This window comes from Lissotriton vulgaris, chromosome 9 (genome assembly GCF_964263255.1).
Source record: "Lissotriton vulgaris chromosome 9, aLisVul1.2, whole genome shotgun sequence".
NCBI classification, from domain to species: Eukaryota; Metazoa; Chordata; class Amphibia; order Caudata; family Salamandridae; genus Lissotriton; species Lissotriton vulgaris.
In genome coordinates, this window is record NC_141697.1 from 128,427,553 (window position 1) to 128,449,456 (window position 21,904).

Here is a 21,904-nt window from a genome sequence, read left to right on the forward strand (position 1 = left end):
GAGCTGAAGACTCTCGAAACGCGTTTGGCGGCTCATTCCTTGATGATCAGCACCTGAAGCCTCGACCACTGGCATGCTGCCCGTGAACTGAATGACTATTTTCTTCCTGTGGCCATCCTCAAATGGGGTTTCCTGCAAGTTTTGGTATATATATATATCTATATCTCTATATATATATATATATATATATATATATATATATCGTCAGCAAATTTTCGCCAATCTCCCAGCCTCACACGGCGGCGGGCTCGAGTGAGGAAGCGACCCTCACAAATTCGATCAAAACTGCTTTGCCACCAAAGAAGTTACTCGAGCCCAGGTCCTTTTCAGCGTGCAATTTATTAAGTACACAGAGTGTCAAACAACACCCGACGCGTTTCGGTGCAGCCGCACCTTGATCACGGGTAACGGTGTTTACTCATGTCACAATTTTAAAGTAAAGAAATTATATGAACATAAACGTAGGACTACTCGTCCTCACAACAGTTTCTCTTACCACTATATGGCAGCCATATTTAAATGTGTGGTGGGTACAGGTAAAGTATACACATATATATACACAAACCTTGTTGGGAACATTTTTAAGAGATTTTCACTGAGTCTTGTAACATTTAGGTGAATAAGTTACATGTGGGTGCCCAAAAGCAAAATACAACGAAACAAAGTCACGCATTAGCGAGTTATGGCCCCAGTGGGCTAATGTATCTGTGCATTGATACATGTATCGTGACAATTCTGCCCCAGTGGGCGTATTGTTTCAATGTGCTACATTCTCTGACCCTGATCCTGAGCTAATAGAGGAGTGGGTAGAAAACAATCATAATTGTTCAACAATAATGCTTAAACTACTCATCAAGTACGCACAAAAGGACACTCTAAGACTGTCTGAGGAAATCGAGCGGATTACAGCGGAATTAAAGGGGCAGTACACGGAAAGTGAATTTGAATCAGAAATTAAAAAACTGTCTTTAAGATTACAAAAGGCGGAGGAAGAAATCAAGTTAAAGAAACAGAGCAAATTCCACCGCGACCAGCTCGACTATGAGAGGGGCCAGATCTTTACCTTTGGAAGAAAATTTGACCAGCTAAGAGAACTAAATAAGAAATTACAAAAGACTCCAGACAAGCAACAACCAGCCCAAGGAAACCTATTGGGCTCAACTACTGATGCAAACATGGATGCTGATTTGATGGTGGATGGGACAACTCCATCAACAAGCGGTGAATCAACAACCGCAGAGGGAGCAAAAAACAATATTTTAATCGAGTTCTCCTTGCTGGCCCAAGGGAGACAAGGGCTTGCAAGCCCTGGCCCCGGACCTGTAGAGTCCCCAAATCCAGGTCGTGGAAGAGGCGCCAAAGGAGGAAGCAAGAGAGGCGCCAAAAGACAGGGATTGATAGATGCCTTCGTGGGAGTGACAACAAGAGGCAAGATGGCCAAGAAATGATGGACACCCACACAGTGGTAAATTTATCTAACTTGATTTTAACTTCTGATCAGATTGACGTATTATCTTTGGGTTTGACATTTTGCCCTTCCAGTCATTTCAATTATGTTGATGGAAGAATTGACTTATTCCATTTTGTACGTAAATTGAAATTAAGAAAGTGGTTTCAAAATAAGAGGTCCCTGGGGGTGGCAGCTTCTGACGAGAACACAGGAGTTGCAATTGGTGATATTAGCCTTTTAAAAACTATGAACTGCCTAGGCACTGACACTGATATAATCCCAGGTACCCTAGAATGTCTATCCAGGGAGGAACTGATGTATGATTGTCCAAGTGGCAGTGGATTCAAAGCTAAATCTAGGTTCCTACCACAAATTCACTGCGACAGTATTGAAGTGTTTGAGAAGGGTGTCATCACTGAGTTCAAAAAGATAAACCAAACACACAAACCCACACATGACAATTTAACTAAAAGACAAAGAAGGGCCATGGTTGATTTGAAAAGCAACACCAACATTGTACTAAAAATGTCTGACAAAGGCGGGAATGTTGTGGTATGGCCCATTGAAATGTATCTTGCCGAGGGGAAGAGACAACTTGATGATAAAGATAACTATGCAATAAGCTCTAGATCTGCTTATGAAAGGAATAATCTTGATTACCAAAAACAGTTGCATGAGTGGAAGAGGGATAAACTTTTATCTGATGACGAATACAAATTTCTTAAGTGTGACTACCCTAAACTTGCAGTATTGTACCTTCTACCCAAGTTACATAAGAACACTGAAATACCCCCAGGGAGACCTATTGTTTCCGCCATGGGCAGTACTTATGAGAACACGTCCAAATACATTGACCACTTTTTAAGACCTTACGTGGAACAATTACCTTCGTATCTGCAAGATACACGTGACTTTTTGCGAATTATCGACCCCATACGGTGGGAGGATGACATGTGGCTTATGACATTAGATGTCAACAGCCTCTATACATGTATACCCCACAATCTTGGTGTGGAGGCGAACCAACACTTTTTGAAAAAGAGGGATGTGAAATATCTGATGCACACCAAAATGCTGGTGTCAATGATGCGTACTTGCCTCTCTAGCAATTTTTTCCTTTTCAATCATGTTGTCTATTGCCAGGCCCGGGGGACCGCGATGGGAACCTGCTTCGCCCCCAGCTACGCGGGGTTGTACCTGGGCTGGTGGGAGGAGCAGGTGGCCAGTAACATCTTGGCGTTTAACCAGAACGTGGTTCTCTGGGCTCGGTATATAGACGACGTGTTCTGTCTGTGGAGGGGTAGCAAGGATGAAGCTTTGCAATTTGTCAATGAACTAAATCAGAATGATTGCAACCTACAGTTTACCAGCACTATTGATAAGCAATCAATAGAATTTCTGGATGTCTTGGTGTCAGTTCAGGATGGACGACTCATTAGTAAGCTGTATCGCAAGCCTACAGCAGGCAACAGCATACTACATGCGTCAAGCTGTCACCCTAAGAACCTGATCCACAGCATACCTTTTGGTGAACTACTACGTGCCAAAAGGAATTGCGCAACTAACACAGATTTTGAAAAGGAAATGAACATCATGAAGGACAGATTCAGGAAACGTGGCCATACGGCCAAAGCGGTCGACCAAGCCTGTAACAAAGTCAGGGATGTAAATAGGAGTGATCTCCTCGTATCCAAACCAGCAGGCAACAGTGAGGATGGACCACTTAGATTCATCACGACATACTCAGACCAAACATGGCAGGTCAGAAAGAGTCTGAAGAAATTTTGGCATGTTCTACAGTTAGATGAAACACTCAAAAAGGCTGTTGGTAATCAGCCCTTGATTACCTACAGGAAATGTCCGGCCCTGAGAGATGTGCTTTGCAGCAATATGGTGAAGGAGAAGGAAGACACTAGAAAGATAGAAGGATTTTTTACCTGCCGTTCCTGCAAAGCCTGCAAGAATAGTGTCAACAGAAAGGAAATAATTTTGTCCAGAAACAGCACACCCTTTAAAATTCTCAAACATCTCACTTGCAAGTCTGACTTTTGTGTTTATGCACTCCAATGTTCATGTCCACTTACGTACATTGGGAGCACAAAACATCCCTGCAAAAAACGTGTGTTAGAACACATGAGGGCTATAACTAATGAGGACAAGAATTATCCCATAGCCAAGCATTTCAAGGACTTTCATGATAAAAGTCTAAGTGAACTCAAGTTTTGTGCGTTGGATAGGATCTCACCGTCAGAAAGAGGAGGTGATAGACTTAGGCAACTGCGACAGCTTGAATCAAGGTTCATAATAAAATACGACACTGTACAACCCCTGGGTTTGAATAAGGACGAGGAGCTAGCTGTCCACTTAATTTAAGAGCCGATATTATGCACCTACTGCACTTATAATACTCTAGCTACATGAATCACTGCATTAATTTAAACATGAATGTGAAGCTGTCTTGGATGTTTTTTGAATATTTTGTATATGTTTTAAAGTCACTATTTTTTTATGTTCGTAGGAGACACACATGTTGCCACACAGGGATGATGTAAAACCACTGGTTGCAGCTGTTTTTTGTTTGGATGGATCTACAGGACTCTATACTTGAAAAATTGTGACTAACCTTGTGTTTTTGAGGACATTATAAAGAGACACTCATGCCCACTGGGGCTCAATTCAGCACATTGAAACAATACGCCCACTGGGGCAGAATTGTCACGATACATGTATCAATGCACAGATACATTAGCCCACTGGGGCCATAACTCGCTAATGCGTGACTTTGTTTCGTTGTATTTTGCTTTTGGGCACCCACATGTAACTTATTCACCTAAATGTTACAAGACTCAGTGAAAATCTCTTAAAAATGTTCCCAACAAGGTTTGTGTATATATATGTGTATACTTTAACTGTACCCACCACACATTTAAATATGGCTGCCATATAGTGGTAAGAGAAACTGTTGTGAGGACGAGTAGTCCTACGTTTATGTTCATATAATTTCTTTACTTTAAAATTGTGACATGAGTAAACACCGTTACCCGTGATCAAGGTGCGGCTGCACCAAAACGCGTCGGGTGTTGTTTGACACTCTGTGTACTTAATAAATTGCACGCTGAAAAGGACCTGGGCTCGAGTAACTTCTTTGGTGGCAAAGCAGTTTTGATCGAATATATATATATATATATATATATATATATATATATATATATATATATATATATATATATATATATATATATATATATATATATATATATATATATATATATATATATAAAAAAACGGAAATGGCCACACCTTTAATTGTCCCATGCTGCATGCCTTCTCCAGTGAATCATGCTGGGAGATGTAGTCCCAATTCTCCTGCCATCTGCTGCCCCATGAGGAAGGAGTTTGAGACTCCGAAACGCGTTGGGGAACTTAAAAGGCAGCCGTGATTTGCAGCTTTAGAAAATAAAGGTTTTGTAAATCTCCTTCCAATGGAGTAGCGTCCTTGAATTAGAGGCAGTCTTGGATGAATATATATATATATATATATATATATATATACACACAAGTGTATATATATATATATATATATATATATATGTATGTATATATAATGAAACATTATTAATATTGCATAAAAAATCAATAACACATTTAATACTGATACAATTGATCAATAAACAAATAAAAAATAGATTAATCAACCAATTAACGATTAATTAAAAACCAACAAATAATTATAACAATTTAATAATTTTAAAATTAATTATCAATTAAATAAAAAATTTTGATACATTAAAAATAATAATAATTTACATATTAAACAAATTCCTAACCTAAGGCCCTACAAACGCAACAACCCACTACTAAATTAACAATTTGCAATTACATTTGAAAAAGTTACATTTCATGTAAAAAAAATACATAATATACTACAACACATTAAACACAAATATTATTACAATACTAGTATCACATAATACTAACATAATTCAATTCTTATCATTAACATGCTTGCTTAAAGGGATCCTCATTAACAAATGATGTATTTACCTTCATTGGGATATGTGATTTGTGCAGTGTTATTTCAACTTGTTCAATAAAAAGATTTATAAAAAAACTAAAAAAAAAGAACACAATACCTTTACCTTATGAATTAAGTCCCACAATATTCTTCACATCACTTATTCTGACTACAATATTTGTCACCCACAATATTTTTAATTCAATATATATTGTTCGATATATTATTCACTGGACTGTCCCTTTAAATTCTATCAACATGTACTTCACAGCGTGTCTCAAAGAAAGGCCAGGTTTCCAGCCTGAACATCGAAAAACGTCTATGTTTGGCCTAATTGTGCCTCCATAAAAGATGATCCAGGAAGACAGGTTATCCTCGACTATTCTGATTCGCTGACTATAGCCACTTAGAATGACCCTAGCACGGGGATCTCTTTGATTGGTAGACACGTAAACCAATCAGATTACTATGGCTTCCTTTAAAAACTGTGACCTTTCCCTGAGGGCTGGGAATAAAGGGGCTTATCATCAAGGCCCCGCGATAAATATCGCCACTTTAACGTCCGTTTTCGAGCGAAAAGCGTCGATATTTTTATCGCACTATCAGCAATGACACGCTAGCGTGTGTTCCTATGTCTCTGCGCCCGTTTCCTCAACGCCCAGCTTTGCAACGGTAATGACATGCAAAGTGGGCGTAACTTACTAAAATAACGTGGGAAATGTCGCTAACATTTCTCCAATCATCAAGCTGCACGTTAACCTGCATAGCGACGAAAAAAGTAGCGCTAACCCCGCCTATCGCAGGTTTGATTACGCCTGCTTTTAAACTGACTAGACCACCCAGCCCTATCAACAAGGTTTTGCCTATCGCTGTGCAATTATCGCTGGATTTCCAGCGATAATCTCACATTTCGCCGCCATCGCTTGAATTTATATCGCATTGGAGATAAGCTTTCTTGATAACACGATATCTCTGCAATATAAACCAGCGATAGCCGGCGATAATTATGCTCGCGCTAAGTGCGCTTAGCGATAATTATCGCTGGCTGTTGTTGATATGCCCCATGATGAGCCCATCCGCAGCATTGGTCTGTACCTCACTGCAAAGTAGCACTATTCTTGCAAAGGCTTTGCGATCTCTTCTGCTCGTTTTGTTTCTATCTCTGTAGGACTACTGCATTTAAGATGTACCTTTTTAGTTCGTTTTCTTGATTCGTTTAGAAGAATTAGATGTACTAAGTGTATTATTTCGTCTCAACAGTTATGTATGTATATAAACAAGCTACGTTCAAATTGCAAAACCCAGTACTGGTATTCGGAACATCTTTTTGTTTGACTTACAGCTTCTATGAGTGTGGACATTTTCTCTCTCTCTGCTGGCTGCGCGGCTGCAGTTAAGACTCCTTAGCTCATTTGTTTTCACATTCTCTTTGCTGGCTCTAGGCTGGAAATGGAGTGAAACTGAATTCCATTCCAATGAATTATGACACGGCTTCTGCAACCTAATTTATTTTTACAGCCACATGTGGTTTTAGCACCTATGGTTACGTAAAAATATTCTCCTAATATAAATCTTTCCCCCCTCTCGCCTACTTTGCACCTTTTCACAGAGAGAATTAACAGGTCTCAAATTACTTATTATGGCTTCAGGACTTGAATTTCTAGGAAAAGCATTGCCCTAGCGGGCTCACTGCTCCTCAGACCTCATGCATGCTAACTTGTTAAGTGCCTCAAGGCATACTTGGTATATCTCATTCCTACACTGCATCTCACCGCAGTTTTCAGCTTTCAAAGGGGCTGGATGTACCTTGAGTGTTAAAAACTTCTCCTGTTGGAGATGCTTTTGTTTCAATCGTTTCTAATATGTATATACCTTTTTCCAGAAAAAACTACCTATGAAAGGTTAAATCTTCAATTCCCACCTTGTAATCGTCTGTTTAGAAAACTGCCCACGTGTAATTTTGCCCAATTTGTAAAACGACCTTTTACTGACAGACCAGTGCTCTGAACGATTATTACAAAGGTAAGTGCAAACTTACAAGGACATAAACACCACCTACATAATATAGAATTGTTGGTGTGAAGTTGCATAGGCCCCGTAAACTCTGTGCCATTATTTCCCTTAAGCACTCACTTAAACTACTCCTTGTTGACACAGTAGCAGGACAGAAGTGTTTTTAGAAAGAGCAACAGTAGGAGTCAGCACAAAAAGTAGAAAAGAAAATGGTCCTGATTATGAGTTATTATGTGGCAATTACCAAATTCCAGGGTAAATATCGCTTGAATTTACCGACTCGTCTGATCACAAGTTTAAAACCACGTGATATTTATCATATGTGCTAAATTCTCCATGTCTTTTATCCATGTGCACTATTTTGCTGTATATACATGCAAAAAATAACGGGGTAAATAACAACTATACAAGTATGAGAGGTCATTGAAAACCACTGGAAAATCCCATCTTAAAATACCTTCAGTCAAAAAGCGGGCTGTAAAATAACTGAAAGTGAATGGAATGAAAGAAAACCTGTAAAACAATACAAAAAAACTAGCACTGACACAATAATGCAAAAACACACAGTACATACACTATTTGAGATGAAAAATAAAAGTACACACACCTACACATAGAGACATACTTAATAAACATACATATAACAACAAGGGGGAGAGAGAGAAAAACATATAGTGGATTCGTTCTCCCTAAACTAATGTATCAAAAACAAGATATAATCCACCAGGGGGTTAAAAGTGGTCCCTACTGTGGTGGGGAGCACTATGTGTTTTTAAAATACCCCTCACACACCAAAAGGACCCTTGGTGTCATGCTTCATCATGGGGGTCTTCACACCCCTCTATGGGATGCGGCGTGCTACGACCTGCGACTACGCGGGAGCACTTTTTCACAGACTATGTGTGGGTTGTTGTAATGGTCAGTGAGTAGTGAGGTTTGAAGTGTTAGGTGAAAGTTAAAAAAATTGTGTTGGTAAGGTCATTAACAGCGCTGGCAGGAGCAATGAGTGGTGCAAGCTTCAGTTACCACCTGACCAGAGCCCTGGCACTTCTTTATTTACAAATTATACACTGATGTGGATATATTGATTCAGTATTGATTTTGTCCATTATGTTATGTGTATTTGTACCCCGCCCGAGAGAACCAGTAGCCTCTACCTGGTATCAACCATCCCGGGACCATCTCCCGGTACCCCCTACATCCTGATCAAACTCTCATATGTCATGCCGCCCACCTCGATACCCGCATACACGGGGTCTATCCACCCCCTGCCCATTCCTCTTCCCCCCCCCTCTCTTGGAGCGCAGACCGATTGGCTCCGTGGCCCCCCCCTGACGCCCGTCACCAGTATCCCCCTGCTTAGACCCTGCTAGCGCCCACACGCTTCTCTCCCACAGTTTTGTCCCCCCCGTTCTCTGGTGCCACCACTATATGGACAGTACAGACCTCGATCCTACGCTCTCGAGGCGGGATCCTACATACCTGCTATTATCCATCGCCCTATTGGCAATGCAGATTCACTGGCTTCCGGCCTGCGGACATATTTGTACGATCTACACTGATTATTCGAGGAAATGTATATTTGCACCAGTAGTATAAAAACAAGAAAAAGTTGCACGCTTGGCTGTTTGTGGCTGAATGTTGAGGCCACGTCAGCAGATCATTTACACTGTACCTGTATACTTTGATGCAACAATAAAACAAATTAAAAAAAAAAAAATGTTATGTGTATTTGTAAATCGCATCATCACCCACAAGGGTATCCTGGCGTTTCCCAGCGGTGAGCCTAGCCTTGCCTATGGTTGGTTGGTTAATTAAAAAGCCAGGTCATCAGCTTCTTGTGGGATTCAAGAAGAGAGAAGAAGGAACTGTTGTGGAGTGGGAAGATGTTTCACACTTTAAGAGCTATTTAGGAGAATGCATGTCTTCCTGATCTGGTTCTTTGTATGCGTGAGATGTGTGCTAGTAGGAGTCCTATGGAGCAGAGGTGTCTGAGTGGTTGGTGGAAGGAGTTGTGACTGACCAAGTAATGACATTTATTCAATTAAGTGGCAGGAAATGCCTTTTTTTCATTTTCTGTTATGTAACTTGATTTAGTTGTGAAATTCAAAAACGTGATATGTGGATTGCTTGACTTAATCCCTGTCATCATTGCTTTTTACTTTGTAGCACATTCCCGTCTATGATTATTTGAACCCACAGTCCTACTCCACACAGGGACCAGCCATTAGCAAATCCGACGTAGTCATGTTTCATTAGAAACAGTCAAGCCCATACTGCCAGGTCAGATCTCCTCTGAATATGAATGCAAGGTTCACCAGGCCATTTTCAGCAATTTGGGACTCATTAGCGAAGTGCATAATTAGTATTGTGGATCAGTGGGCAAAAGTCCAATGATTGGCATACCAGTCGCACTGAGAAATGACTATTAGTGAGTCTCCTTAAATCATAGGGGCATGCCCAGAAATCAATGCCGAGCTGAGAGTGCTATAAGACTCAAACTGCACATCACTAATAAAGTCCAATAAGGTGGAAACTGGATTCTGGTTTCTTGTGTTCCCATTCAGAGGGGACCTGGTCTGACAGTTTGAAATGGATCATCCAGTCTGGTATAAGACTGACTTACATATGAACAGTCCTTGTCTATAACCTCCAGCTAAAAAATGGATGGACTGGATTGACGTCCTAAATGGCTAAGATTATTTCAAGCATTTCACCCATCACTTTTTGTGGCCTAAGGGTTCATAAATTCAGCCAGCAAGAATTCTGGACTTGCCCCCTCCCCACCTCCTCAAAATTCTGTTGTAAATAGTTGGATACAAGTAGTTTCAGTAGGGTATGGTGTAGTGTCGTATCTTACCTGACATTTGTACAGATCCACACTGACAAACACACACACACTCTTTCTTTTTTCAGTTTTAAAGGCCTTAAAAAATGTTGATTCGTTTGAACAAATGTGTGTTTTAAGTGCACGTAACAATCCACTCTCCTCTCTCTTTTCACTACCTCTTAAGCCCTCCTCATGTCCTGCTTCACGTATAATGTGTTTTAACATGATATCCCAACATAATTGTTGGGAAATTTGAAGCTCACAACCTCCCCACCCCCCACCCCACTCTTATCGACCAGGCTACACTCCTGAGCAGCATATAGCCTGAATTATCCAGATGTGCTCATCCTGCGCTCCAACCCCTCTGCCCGGGTCGACTCTTGGTGGCCCGCAGCGCTTGGAACCCCCCCAAACCTACAGACCACACACGAAACCTCGGCATAAGCCTGAACTCCTTGCTCTCAATGAACCACCAGATCAACACTGTCCTGTCCTCCTGCTTCCACGCACTCTGCCTCCTCTGAAAGATCTTCAAGTGGTTCTCTACCGAGACAAGGAAAACAGTCACCCTCACACTCATCAGTAGCAGACTCGACCACAGCAACACACTCTACACCGGCACCACGAAAACACTCCAAACAAAGCTGCAAAACATCTCAAACGTCTCCACCAGACTCTTCCTGAACATCCCTCGTCGCTGACACATCCTTGACCACCTGAGAGACCTCTAGTCGCTCCCGGTCAACAAAAGGATCCCCTACAAGCTCCTCACGCATGCCTACAAAGCCCTCCACAACGCCGGACCCACATACTTCAACCACCGCCTCTCCTTCCACACCACCCCAGACATCTCAGCTCCGCCCATCAGGCCCTGGCCACCATGCCACAGGTTGGCTGGACCACTGCTGGAGAAAGATCCTTCTTCTACCTTGCTGCAAGGACCTGGAACTCCCTTCCTCTGCATCTCAGGCAATCACCATCTCTGTCTCAATTCAGAAAGGACCTCAAGACCTGGCTTTTCAACTGAACAGCAGACCCACCTCCCCTCCCCTCCGGCAGTGCCTTGAGACCCTTATGGGTGAGTAGTCACACTCTATTAAACCCTAATTGATTGATTAATTGAGATGTGGCCATCAAGTGCTTTGTAAATATCGTTTCACAGTCTTGTCAAGTTTGAGTAGCAAGGTGTGTGGGTTCTGAAAGGGCAGCATTCCAAACATTTAGTAGAACCAATGCACTGTCATCATCTTAGTTGTCTGTACTCTCCCTAAACAGAGAATTGTAATTTGTACCATTCCACAAAATCACTCCTAATTTTATCCTGTAGAGCCGTAATGTTATTTACAACCATGGAAGATACATTTCTGTTCTGAAGGGAGAGACCCAACTTTTCAAGGGTTGACTCCTTGTACATGTAAAGTAATTCAACTCCCTAGTGTGAAGTTGTCTATGCATTTCGACCCTCCTGATTTTAGGGTCTCCTAAGGACCAACAATTAACAGGGAAGATGAAAATCTCAAAAGAAAATTTATAACAAAAGTCAAATAAAGGTGAACTGGTATTAGAAGCATGGCGTACACATATTTTATGTCTCCCACCAACCTCAGGTTTTTACAACTCACTTGCTTTTCTATGTTTTATTTCTCCTGCAGCTTCTCCCAGTTCAACGTTCTGGGGAGACCCTAAAATCGAGAAGGTTGAAACAGGTCAAAACGTCACATTAGGTATTTGAATAAAGTTACATGTACGAGGAGTCAACCATTGAAAAGTCGGGTCCCTCCATATTGAAAAAGACTTCAAGACTTTCAACCCCTGGGCTTTAGTGTAATAACCGAGTATGGACAATTATTTGACTGGAATGGAGCAATGATTTAGACGATTTTATTGAATTTCTAAATGTTTTCTCAAAATTGTTATGGTTCTGTGGAACTTTCAATCCCATGGGTCTAATGTGCACTAGCAGTGTCTAATTATGTTTTGTTCCGATGTGCATGATATGTGGAAATCCTTTTTCATATGAAAAAACAACGAATAAGATGATGAATAACAAGTGTTGATAAATCAATGTAATCATGCAAATTAAATTATTGATCATATGGTAACATTTGATTGTTCAAATTGATCTAGGCAAGGTACTTAATTTTGCATTATAACTTTTAGAAAGTGAGCGTTTTCTTACTTTACCTATTTGGTGCCTGCTGCCTGGCTCATATACAAGTCCGGGAAGGGTGGCTTTGTGTATTCCCCACACAGCCACACACAATGGGAGCTTATCTTTAACTTAATGGTCATTCCTTTGAGGATGAGAAGGAGGAGCTGGACCCAGCCTCACTAACACCTGAGTAAGCTGTATCCTGTCCCCACACAAAGAGCTGCACTTACCCCTGTAGTGAGTCTGGAGCCAGGACTGGAAGGGAGGACCCCTGTTCACTTCAAAGGCATATCTTTGAAGTCTCCCCCACTTCACAAGCACAACTGGGTATAAGTACTGGACCTTTGACACCACCAACTCAGTACGCTTCTGGTCCTGTGAAGGCTCTGTGCTGGACTGCTGCTTTGCTGGGCTCCTACCTTGCTGTGCTGCCCTGCTGTCTGCTGTTCCCCTGCCTGGTTGAGAAGCACTGGACCTGCATCACTTGACTTCAGAGTGACTCCAAGGGGTTAGCTGGCTGGCCTCCTAATCTGACGTCTCGAGGACATAAACGACTTCCACTGTACCTGCTTCTACACCTGGACTCTGCCATCTGTGAGTCTGCCCTGCCAAGTGGTGCCACCCCAGTCTTGGACCCTAGGAAGTGGTGTTTGCTTCAGCAAAACCCACCCATCCTTTGTTGAACTCGGGCATAGGCGCATTGCCCCTATTGTGTGGATAATTTCCGACATATCACCTTCGGAACCACCTCTGCACAAGGTCTCTGCATCTCCATCGAAGATGCAGAATCTCCGCACTGAATCTCTTTGCTCATCAGAGCCGACGCATCATTACTGATGTACAGATCAGGACCAGCGTATCACCCTCACTGTGCGGATCAGGACTGGCGCATCGCCCTCACTGCGTGGATCGGGACCAACATATTGCTTTGGCTGAAGGAAGCATCTTCAATTTTGCAGCTGCCAGGATCAAGTTACTTTTGTTGGCCTCCCTTGGTCCCTGTATCCAACCCGCGCTCCATCGTGGTCGGCCTGAACTTTTGACTTTGTCCCGGTTTGGCATGACTAGATATCCCACATAAGCGCTTATTGCTTCTAAGCAATATTTTACAAATTATTCTTTAAAAATTAAGATCTCAAGTTCTACTTATTCGATTTTTGCTATTTTGGTATTTCATTTATTTTTTAGAAAGTTCTAGTTTTCTAACCTGGTATGGAATCTTTTTGTGTGGTGTTTTGACTGTCTTACTATTTGAAGTGTTGCACAAATACTTTACACTTTGACTCTAAGTTAAGCCTGACCACTTTGTGCCAAAGTACCAGAAGGTGACCACAGGTTAATTTAGGGGTTGCCTGCATCTTAGACTGACTAGGTTGTGGTTCCTACCCTTGCCAAACAACAACCCACTATCTAACAGGGTGGCCCCAATGGAGTAGTGTTCAGATACACCAACCCGGTTCGTTCTAGTCAAAGATTTTACCTTCTAACTTTTGTCCTTTAAGTCCCAATTCACCACAGGATTGCACTTGTAAAGCCCCCCAGTACCTCAGGGGAAGCACTCAGAGACTCAAAGGGTGTCAAGCGGATGCCAAACAGCAGGGTTCCTTCCAGGTCCAGCAACCACTGATCAGTTGGGTAGTTATAAGAAAGGACTCTAGGAGCTTTTTTTATCCCTGTAGCTTGTACAAGAGGTCAGCCTTATGACACTTGGAGTCCACTTTTTTGTCCTGTCCTTTAGGGTTTTTCTCAGGTCACAGACAGCAGGTTCAGTCCTCCTCCATCTTCCCCAGGTTTAGGAGTGTTCTAATGTGTGTAACTCTGGATGCTATATTTATGCCTGGAATGAGCTACTGGGTGGTAATGAATCCTGGGTACGCCTTAACTAAAACAGCAGGGTCCTTACCAGGTCCAGTTACCACTGATCAGCTGGGTGGTTGTAAGAAAGGACTCGTGTAGCATGTTTTATCCCTGTAGCTTGTGCAGGAGATCAGCCTTATGTCCCTTGGAGTCCACTTTTTGTCCTGGGTGTAAGAGAAAGATCCTGTCCTTTAGGGGTTTTCTCAGGTCACAGACAGCAGGTTCAGTCCTCCTCCATCTCCCTCAGGTTCAGGAGTGTTCTAATGTGTGGATGCCACATTTATGCCTGGAATGAATCCTGGGTATGCCATAACCAATGTGGTAAACATTCCTGGGCCACCCCTACTCTCTTTGGGCATTTTTAAGATGGTGTATGTCTTTGGCCACACTAAACCTAGGCTCTGATGGCTGTAGGTGTGTGGGAAGTATACTATGGTAATTCTAGTGTCCTCCTGCATCCAACACTAAAATCCAGTTTGAGGAAACCATGCTTCCCCCAAAAAGCCAAGAGGTAGACGTTTGGCAGAAAACAAATCTGAGTTTTCCAGAAACTAGACAGTAGATATAAAATAACTGTTCTGGCATCCTGTTTCCCTTCCTTTCAAGTGCACCCCCATTGTTATTTTGTAAAAACCCAGAAAGTAGTCTGGTGGGACAAAGCAGGCCCTTCATCAACCAGACAGTGGATACACAGGAATTGTTTGGCATCTTGTTTCCCTTCCTTTCAAGTGCATCCCCATTGTTATTTGTAAACATCCAGGATACATGTCAAGCAGGCTATGACCCAGCAATGTAAAAAAGGATGGTTACAGCCATCACCCTGCATATTTTGGGAGGTTCAAAGAAGTCACCTTTGTCAATTCATGTCAGCCTATTGCACTTAGCACCTTTCGCACATACAAATACTAATTACTGGCTGGCAGAAATGGAAGTGCAAATGCAAATTAGACTCCAGGAACTTCAGGCAGGGAAACGTTAACCTAAAATATAATTCTCCTTAATATTTATCAAAACTCCGACTTCACCATTGAATTGAATTTTTGGTGAAAAATAACTTTTGAGCGGTAGTCACTGTAATGGTATCTTAACATTACATTTCGATATGTCCTATTGTTAAATACCATGCACCCTGCCTCGAGCACTACAAGGCCTACATAGGAGTGTCTTATTGATATTTAAAAGGGAGGGTTTGACCTATCAAAAGGCTTTCTTTTGACCAGTCAAATTGCAGTGTTTAAACTACAGTCAGTCTATAAAAGTAGACTTGAAGCCGTGTTTTATGTTGTCACTGTAGTGGATGACACAATAGGTTCTGCAGTCCACTAGTGTCACTAAACATACAGACCTTGGGTACATTTTGTGCCATATAATAGGGCCCCATATGTAAGTTAAATATACCAATTAGGAGTATATTGATTTCATCATGTTGAAAGAAGGAGTCATGCACTTTACCACTGGTTAGTAGGGGTAAAGTACACAGAGTTCTACAGCCAGAAAAAACAGTTATTGCAACAAACATGAAGACATGCTGTACAAAAGATGTTTATTCCTACACACTTCTATCAGTTTGTTTGCAATAGAATGGAGCTGGAGCCTGTACCAGTTTTCATATGGTGAGTAAAGGTGTTCCAAAGGGTTATTATCCACCTTTTGTTATCTTTTGTCTGATAGCTGAAAATATTGGTTGTTAATCCATTAATTTGATGAATCTTTTCTGAACAGTTTGAAATTCGACCCTTTTTCCAGACAAACCTGCAAGTGATACGTATGGGAAACTTAAAAATACAAATACCTCAATTAGCGTAGAGCACTAGTGTTTATTCAGTATTCTATGCAGATTGTGATACTATTTGCACAATATTTAATGCCAGTGTGACTCATGGCAAGTACTATTAAATCATGCCATTAAAGCAGCAAATCAAGTTTATGAAAACATGCATTTCTTAGGTAGAAAAGGCTGTAATCCAGTAAAAAATGTCATAAATGCATCGTTGGGAAAGGAAAAGTTCACTAACCTAAACCAAACCAGCTATTCTCTCTTAACCATTTTTAAAAGAGATTTATCACGTTTATTGAATGCAAATACATACCTGAGTTTCTCATGCTGGATGCATTCAATTTAGAGTCTTTAATAACTAGATGCTTGATCCAAAGAGTAGGAGCTGTAATCTCTAAGAGGAAGAAGGGATAAAATGAACAAAATATAAATCACAAAACATTTAAACAACTGAGATAAAATTATTATCTGTAATACTCCTCATCGTCTAAGAACAAACAATTTTAGGAAATCTACTGGCGATCTAAATGTTTCCCTACATCTCTTTACCCAACTTTTCCGACTTCCATTAAGGCATATATTATAACTTCATTTTGTCTGTCTCTTCAAGTTTTAAATAAGGGATATATATTTTCATGAAAATCAATGATACAACAGTCATAATGATAATAATAATAATACATTTTTAATACAGCCCTTCAAACCTCAATTTTGTATTTTTTAAGCACTGCAAAGTATAGTGGTCACTATTACACAATGCTTTGAAAGGTTGTGTTGCATTTACCAGATTCAAACTCATGATTTACAGATCAAAGGCAATATCAATAGTGAATGTGTATATGATTTAAGACTAGATTGGACTACACCTCCGGATACAAATATAGGAAACTTTAAGGTTCTGTTTGTTCTCTGGTGTACAAAGGGCTCAAGCTTATATCCCGCTCTTTCAAATATGGGACACCTTATACAACTCTTGGGGTTGTGCTTGTTGTGATTTGGTTTATTACATTTGAACACTGATATACAAATTCTACATAATTCAATATGTAAAGAGCTTTAATTGGTCTCATAGACAGCAATGAAACTTACCAAACACATTGAAAGTAATCCAAATTGTTTTCAGACAGATAAAAAATAAATGAACATAAGGTACAGAATGTAATCTCCTTATGCCCCTTTTGTGTGTCTTAAATATCAAGGGTTGTAACCTGCACACAAAGGCAGCCTTCACTCTAGTACTTACAGCACACATTCCAAGCACTGAGAAGTAAAATCATGGAGCTTTTGTCAGCCTAGATTTCTTTGTCAATTTACATAACTGACTAATAAGGAATATAATTGTCAATAGGGATCAATTGTGAAAATGGAATGCACATTATAGGTAATAATATATAATTCATGGACCTATGGAGAGTCAAAGGACCAGTAGAGATATTTATGTGAGGTGAGGGAGAGTTATTTATTGTACATGATAGGTTACAACAAGGTATTTCATATCATTTGTCATTGTGTTTTATTTGACTAATTTTTTTTTTTTTTTTTTAAATATATTTTTATTGCAGGAATCAGTACAACAATACAGTAACGACCAGCATCATAGTATAGCCAACTCTTACAAGATATAGCCCACCGACCCCCTTCCATAGCATTGCTATACAGCCAAGCGGCCCATATTCCTGGGGTTGGGCGGCAAATGTAGCTGGGGTCAGTAGGATGCTGGAGCTGGTCCGGATAACACACTGTCCGTCATCTGCTTTTCTAAACAAACCCCAACCCCCAAAAAGATACCCCCCCCTCAAACTACCAGTCATTGTGAAACTCCCCCCTCCCCCCCCCCCCCCCACCATCAGCGCCAGGGAGTGGTATCACTGTAGGATCCACTGCTTGACCCTCGGGGAAGGTAATAGTGCTGTTAATGCTAGTGTCTAACGGGACTCGGGTCTAGTTGCTTCTTCGCTTTCGGAGTCGCTGGGGGTACAATAATCCCTGAGGGCCTGCACCAACGTTTCCCATTCTAACGCGGCCTCCTGCGCCTTCTCATTGCTTTGCCTCCAAGCCAACTGATATCGCAGCGCGCTCTCACCCGCCGCCCATTTCAAAAGTTCACCGTGCCATCTGCTGCCCGTAGGACCAGCACGTGCCTTCCAGTTCCTGGTCACCTCTCGCTTAGCCAGTAGGAGCCCCAGGTCTATAAATTTACTGGTGATTTTATTCCGGGAGGTATGGGGGAACCAGTGCAGTAGCCCTACCGCCGCATCGAACGATAAGTGCCTCCCCGTCACCTCTTCTAAAGTCGCCGCCACCTCCTGCCAGTAGGACGTCAATCCGGGACAGGCCCATAGCATGTGTAGGAGGTCCGCCTCCTGAGCCGGGCACCTAGGGCATTCCGCCGAGGCTGTGGCAAAATAACGCCTGATCTTAACCGGGGTCAGGTACGCCCTATGGAGAACATAGTAGTGGACCAGTTGGAAACGGGCGCTACGTGTACCCTTCCATGCTCGCCTCACCAGCTGGGACCAGGTCGTCTCCGGGATCTCCCTACCGATGTCCTCTTCCCAGCGGGACTTCAGTGTGGTGAGAGGGACCAACCCCTCGGTAATCAACCTGCCGTAAAGGCAAGTGACCGCCTTCACTGTGCCCGCCGACATCATTACATACTGGCACACCTGAGACAACTGAGGTTCCTCTAGTCCGTTTTGCCAGTACGCCTGGATCACTCGCACAATGGCCGAGTGCAGCAGAAAGTCGCCCCGGGGGATCCCAAAGCGGTCAATGAGATCCTGAAAGGACAGGAGCACTCCGTCCTCATACAGGTCCCCGACGAGCTGTAAACCCGAATCCTCCCAGTCCGCCAGTCGCGACCAGTCTCCTCCGTGGGGGAGGGCCGTCAGCATCCCCAATGGTATTTCAGGTGCATATGGGGTCCGCAGGTGACCTCTGTTATGAGCCCGATTCCAACAGAGTCGGATAGTCCGCTCCTCCATCGACAGGTCCCGAAGGACTAAACGCTGTCGCAGCGCGATAAAGGAGAGGACGTGCCTGGCTATACCCGTCCCTCTACCGTCTTCCGGGCCTCTGAACTCCCTGGCTATCTCCTGGGTGTATGTCTGGAGCTGCGCCGCCAGGTAGTACTTCTCAAAGTCCGGCACAGCGAGCCCCCCTTCGTCCTTCGGCCTCATCAGGGTATTGAGGGCCACCCGCCGCCGGCCCGTGCCCCAAAGGAACCCGACCACCATAGAACGCAAGCGGCGAAACGTAGCCGGTGGGACCCAGATCGGCAAAGTCCGAAAGTAATACAATAGTCGGGGGAGCGCCACCATCTTGAGCAGGGCGATGCGTCCTGCCACGGAGAGCGGCAGCGTGGCCCAAAAATCCATGCTGCCTCGGAGTGCTCGTATGCAACGGGCAATGTTTCCGTCTAGGAGGTCGGGCTGGTCGTGGTACACAAATACCCCAAGGTATTTAAAGCAGTCGGGTTCCCATCTGATCTCCCTACTTAGCGCCGGAGTGGGGACACCCCTACGCATCGGGAAGAGGCAGGTCTTAGACCAGTTCACTCGTAGGCCTGAGACTTCTCCGAACTCCGTTAGCGCTAATTCCGCTCCCCGTAATGCGTCGACCGGGTCCTCCAGGAAGAGCAACAGGTCGTCCGCATAGAGCGAGACGTAATGCGGGCCCGCCGCTGTCCATAAGCCCGTATAGTGGGCTCCTGAGCGAAGATGCATCGCTAGTGGCTCCACCGCTAGTGCAAAAAGAAGCGGGGATAAGGAACACCCTTGGCGCGTGCCACGCTCCACCGGATATCGCGATGAAATCAAAGGGCCCGATCTAACCCTGGCTGAAGCGGAAGCGTAAAGAACTGCTGTCCATTTGATAAATCCCTCCCCGAGGCCGAATTTCCGCAATACCGCGCTTAAGTAGTCCCACTCCAGGCTATCAAACGCCTTCTCCAGGTCCACCGACAAAACTACCGGGGACGGGGCATCCACGAATGGTTCCCCAAGCAAGCGAAACAACCTTCGGATGTTCATGGTCGTATTTCGCCGTGGGATGAAACCGGCTTGGTCCTCGTGTACTAGGGAGCCCATATGTCCTAACAGCCTCGAGGCCAAGATGCTGCTCAATATTTTGTAGTCCACCGTCAGCATTGAGAGGGGACGGTAGGACCCCGGGTCAGACGAGTCTCGGCCTGGCTTGAGGAGAGGAACCACCAACGCCTCACACATCGAGCCGGGGAGGCGACCCAGCCTCTTCGCCTCCCTGTAAACCACCAGTAAACGAGGGGCCAGAAGGTCAGCATAAGCTGCATAGAACTCCACTGGCAGGCCATCTAGGCCCGGGGTCTTGTTCCTCGCCATCCGTTTGATGGCCCCGCGGATCTCCCCCAAGCCTATGTCAGATCCCAGGGTGTCTGCCACTTCCTGTTCCACTGTGCGGAGTTCCAGCGGGCGAAGATAGTTATCGAGCCGGTCTGGGTCACGCGCGGAGCGACTGCGGTATAAACATTCGTAATAATGCCGGAAGCAAGTAAGAATCTCCGGTTGGGTGCACACCTCGGTCCCATCCGCCCTACGCATCCTAGTCGTCGTTTGGGACTGGCGCGTAGGGTTGGCCAACCACGCCAGTAACGCGCTCGACCTGTCGCCCTCCGCTATAGATCGGACCGTGTAGGCCTTATAATCGAAACAGCGGAGCCGTTCGACCTCCACCGCCACCTTCTCCCTCGCCTCTACCGTTTGTGTTTGCAATTCCGGGCGTCCGGGTCGGCTAATTTCGAGCGCGCGGAGCGTTCGGTCCGCTGCGTCTAAATCAGCCAGGATAACACGCCGCATGCCCACCCTCTTAGAGATACAGTACCCCCTCACCACCACCTTGAAAGCGTCCCATTCGAACGCCCTAGTACTCGCGGAACCGCCGTTGGATGCAAAATAATCCGTGATTCTCTCCCCTAGGTCTGCCTTGAAGACACTGTCCTCGAGGATCTCGGGGCGCATCTTCCAGGTGGGTACCGCTGGCGTCCCAGGGAACCAGCGAATGTCCAGCAGGAGGGGGTTATGGTCCGAAATGGTCCGCGATAAATACTCCGATCGGACCGCTGCCGAGACTAATTCGGACGAACCAAGAAAGCCATCCAGTCTGACATGCAGCTCATGAAGGCTCGAAAAGTACGAATAATCTCTAGACGCGGGGTGATGCGCCCTCCATATGTCCGTCAAACCCCAGCGGGTCTGCCAATCTTGACGGCCCTTAGCCGTCCGCCGGACCGGGGAGTCGGGGAGCGGGGGATGCGAGCGGTCTATGTCTACATCTACCACGGAGTTAAAGTCTCCCCCCAGCAGGAGGGGACCGGTGAAAAAGTGGGCCAACGAGCCCGATAACCCGGAAAGGAAGGCAGTCTGGTCCACATTAGGGGCATACACACAGCAAACATTCAAGTCCCTTCCTCCTAGCGTGCCTGATATGGCCACGAAGCGCCCCTCTGGGTCCAACACTGTCCTCGTGACCTGGAATGGGACTCCTGCCCTGATCCATATTAGCGCCCCCCTGGCATAAGCAGAGTACGCCGTGGAGAAGACCTGCCCTCGCCACCTACGCTGAAGCGCCGCCCCTTCCGCCTTGTTCAGATGCGTTTCCTGCAGCAGCGCCATTTGCACTCCCCTACGCACTAAATAAGCGTGGACCTTGTGACGCCTAGACATAGTGTGAAGCCCCCTCACGTTCCAAGTAATACATTTCAAGTTAGCAACATCAGCCATTGTCCCAAAGTGTTCTTGCACAGTCTCCCCGTCCGGGTCCCCACAAAGAAAAAA

General features: G+C 44.1%; 1 protein-coding gene across 11 annotated transcripts in view; it reads right to left on the reverse strand.

Annotated features, from left to right (window-relative positions):
- SMOC1 (SPARC related modular calcium binding 1) overlaps positions 1-21,904 on the reverse strand; it is a 798,909-nt gene that overhangs the window by 358,345 nt on the left and 418,660 nt on the right. For 6 of the 11 annotated variants that reach the window (XM_086937178.1, XM_086937174.1, XM_086937177.1 and 3 more), the window contains exon 7: positions 16,408-16,488. In XM_086937178.1, coding sequence (XP_086793304.1) covers positions 16,408-16,488 — 81 coding nt within the window. Of the gene's footprint in view, positions 1-11,930; positions 11,991-16,407; positions 16,489-21,904 lie in introns of all 11 variants that reach the window. The other 5 variants (XM_086937176.1, XM_086937173.1, XM_086937169.1 and 2 more) reach the window with 1 other exon arrangement.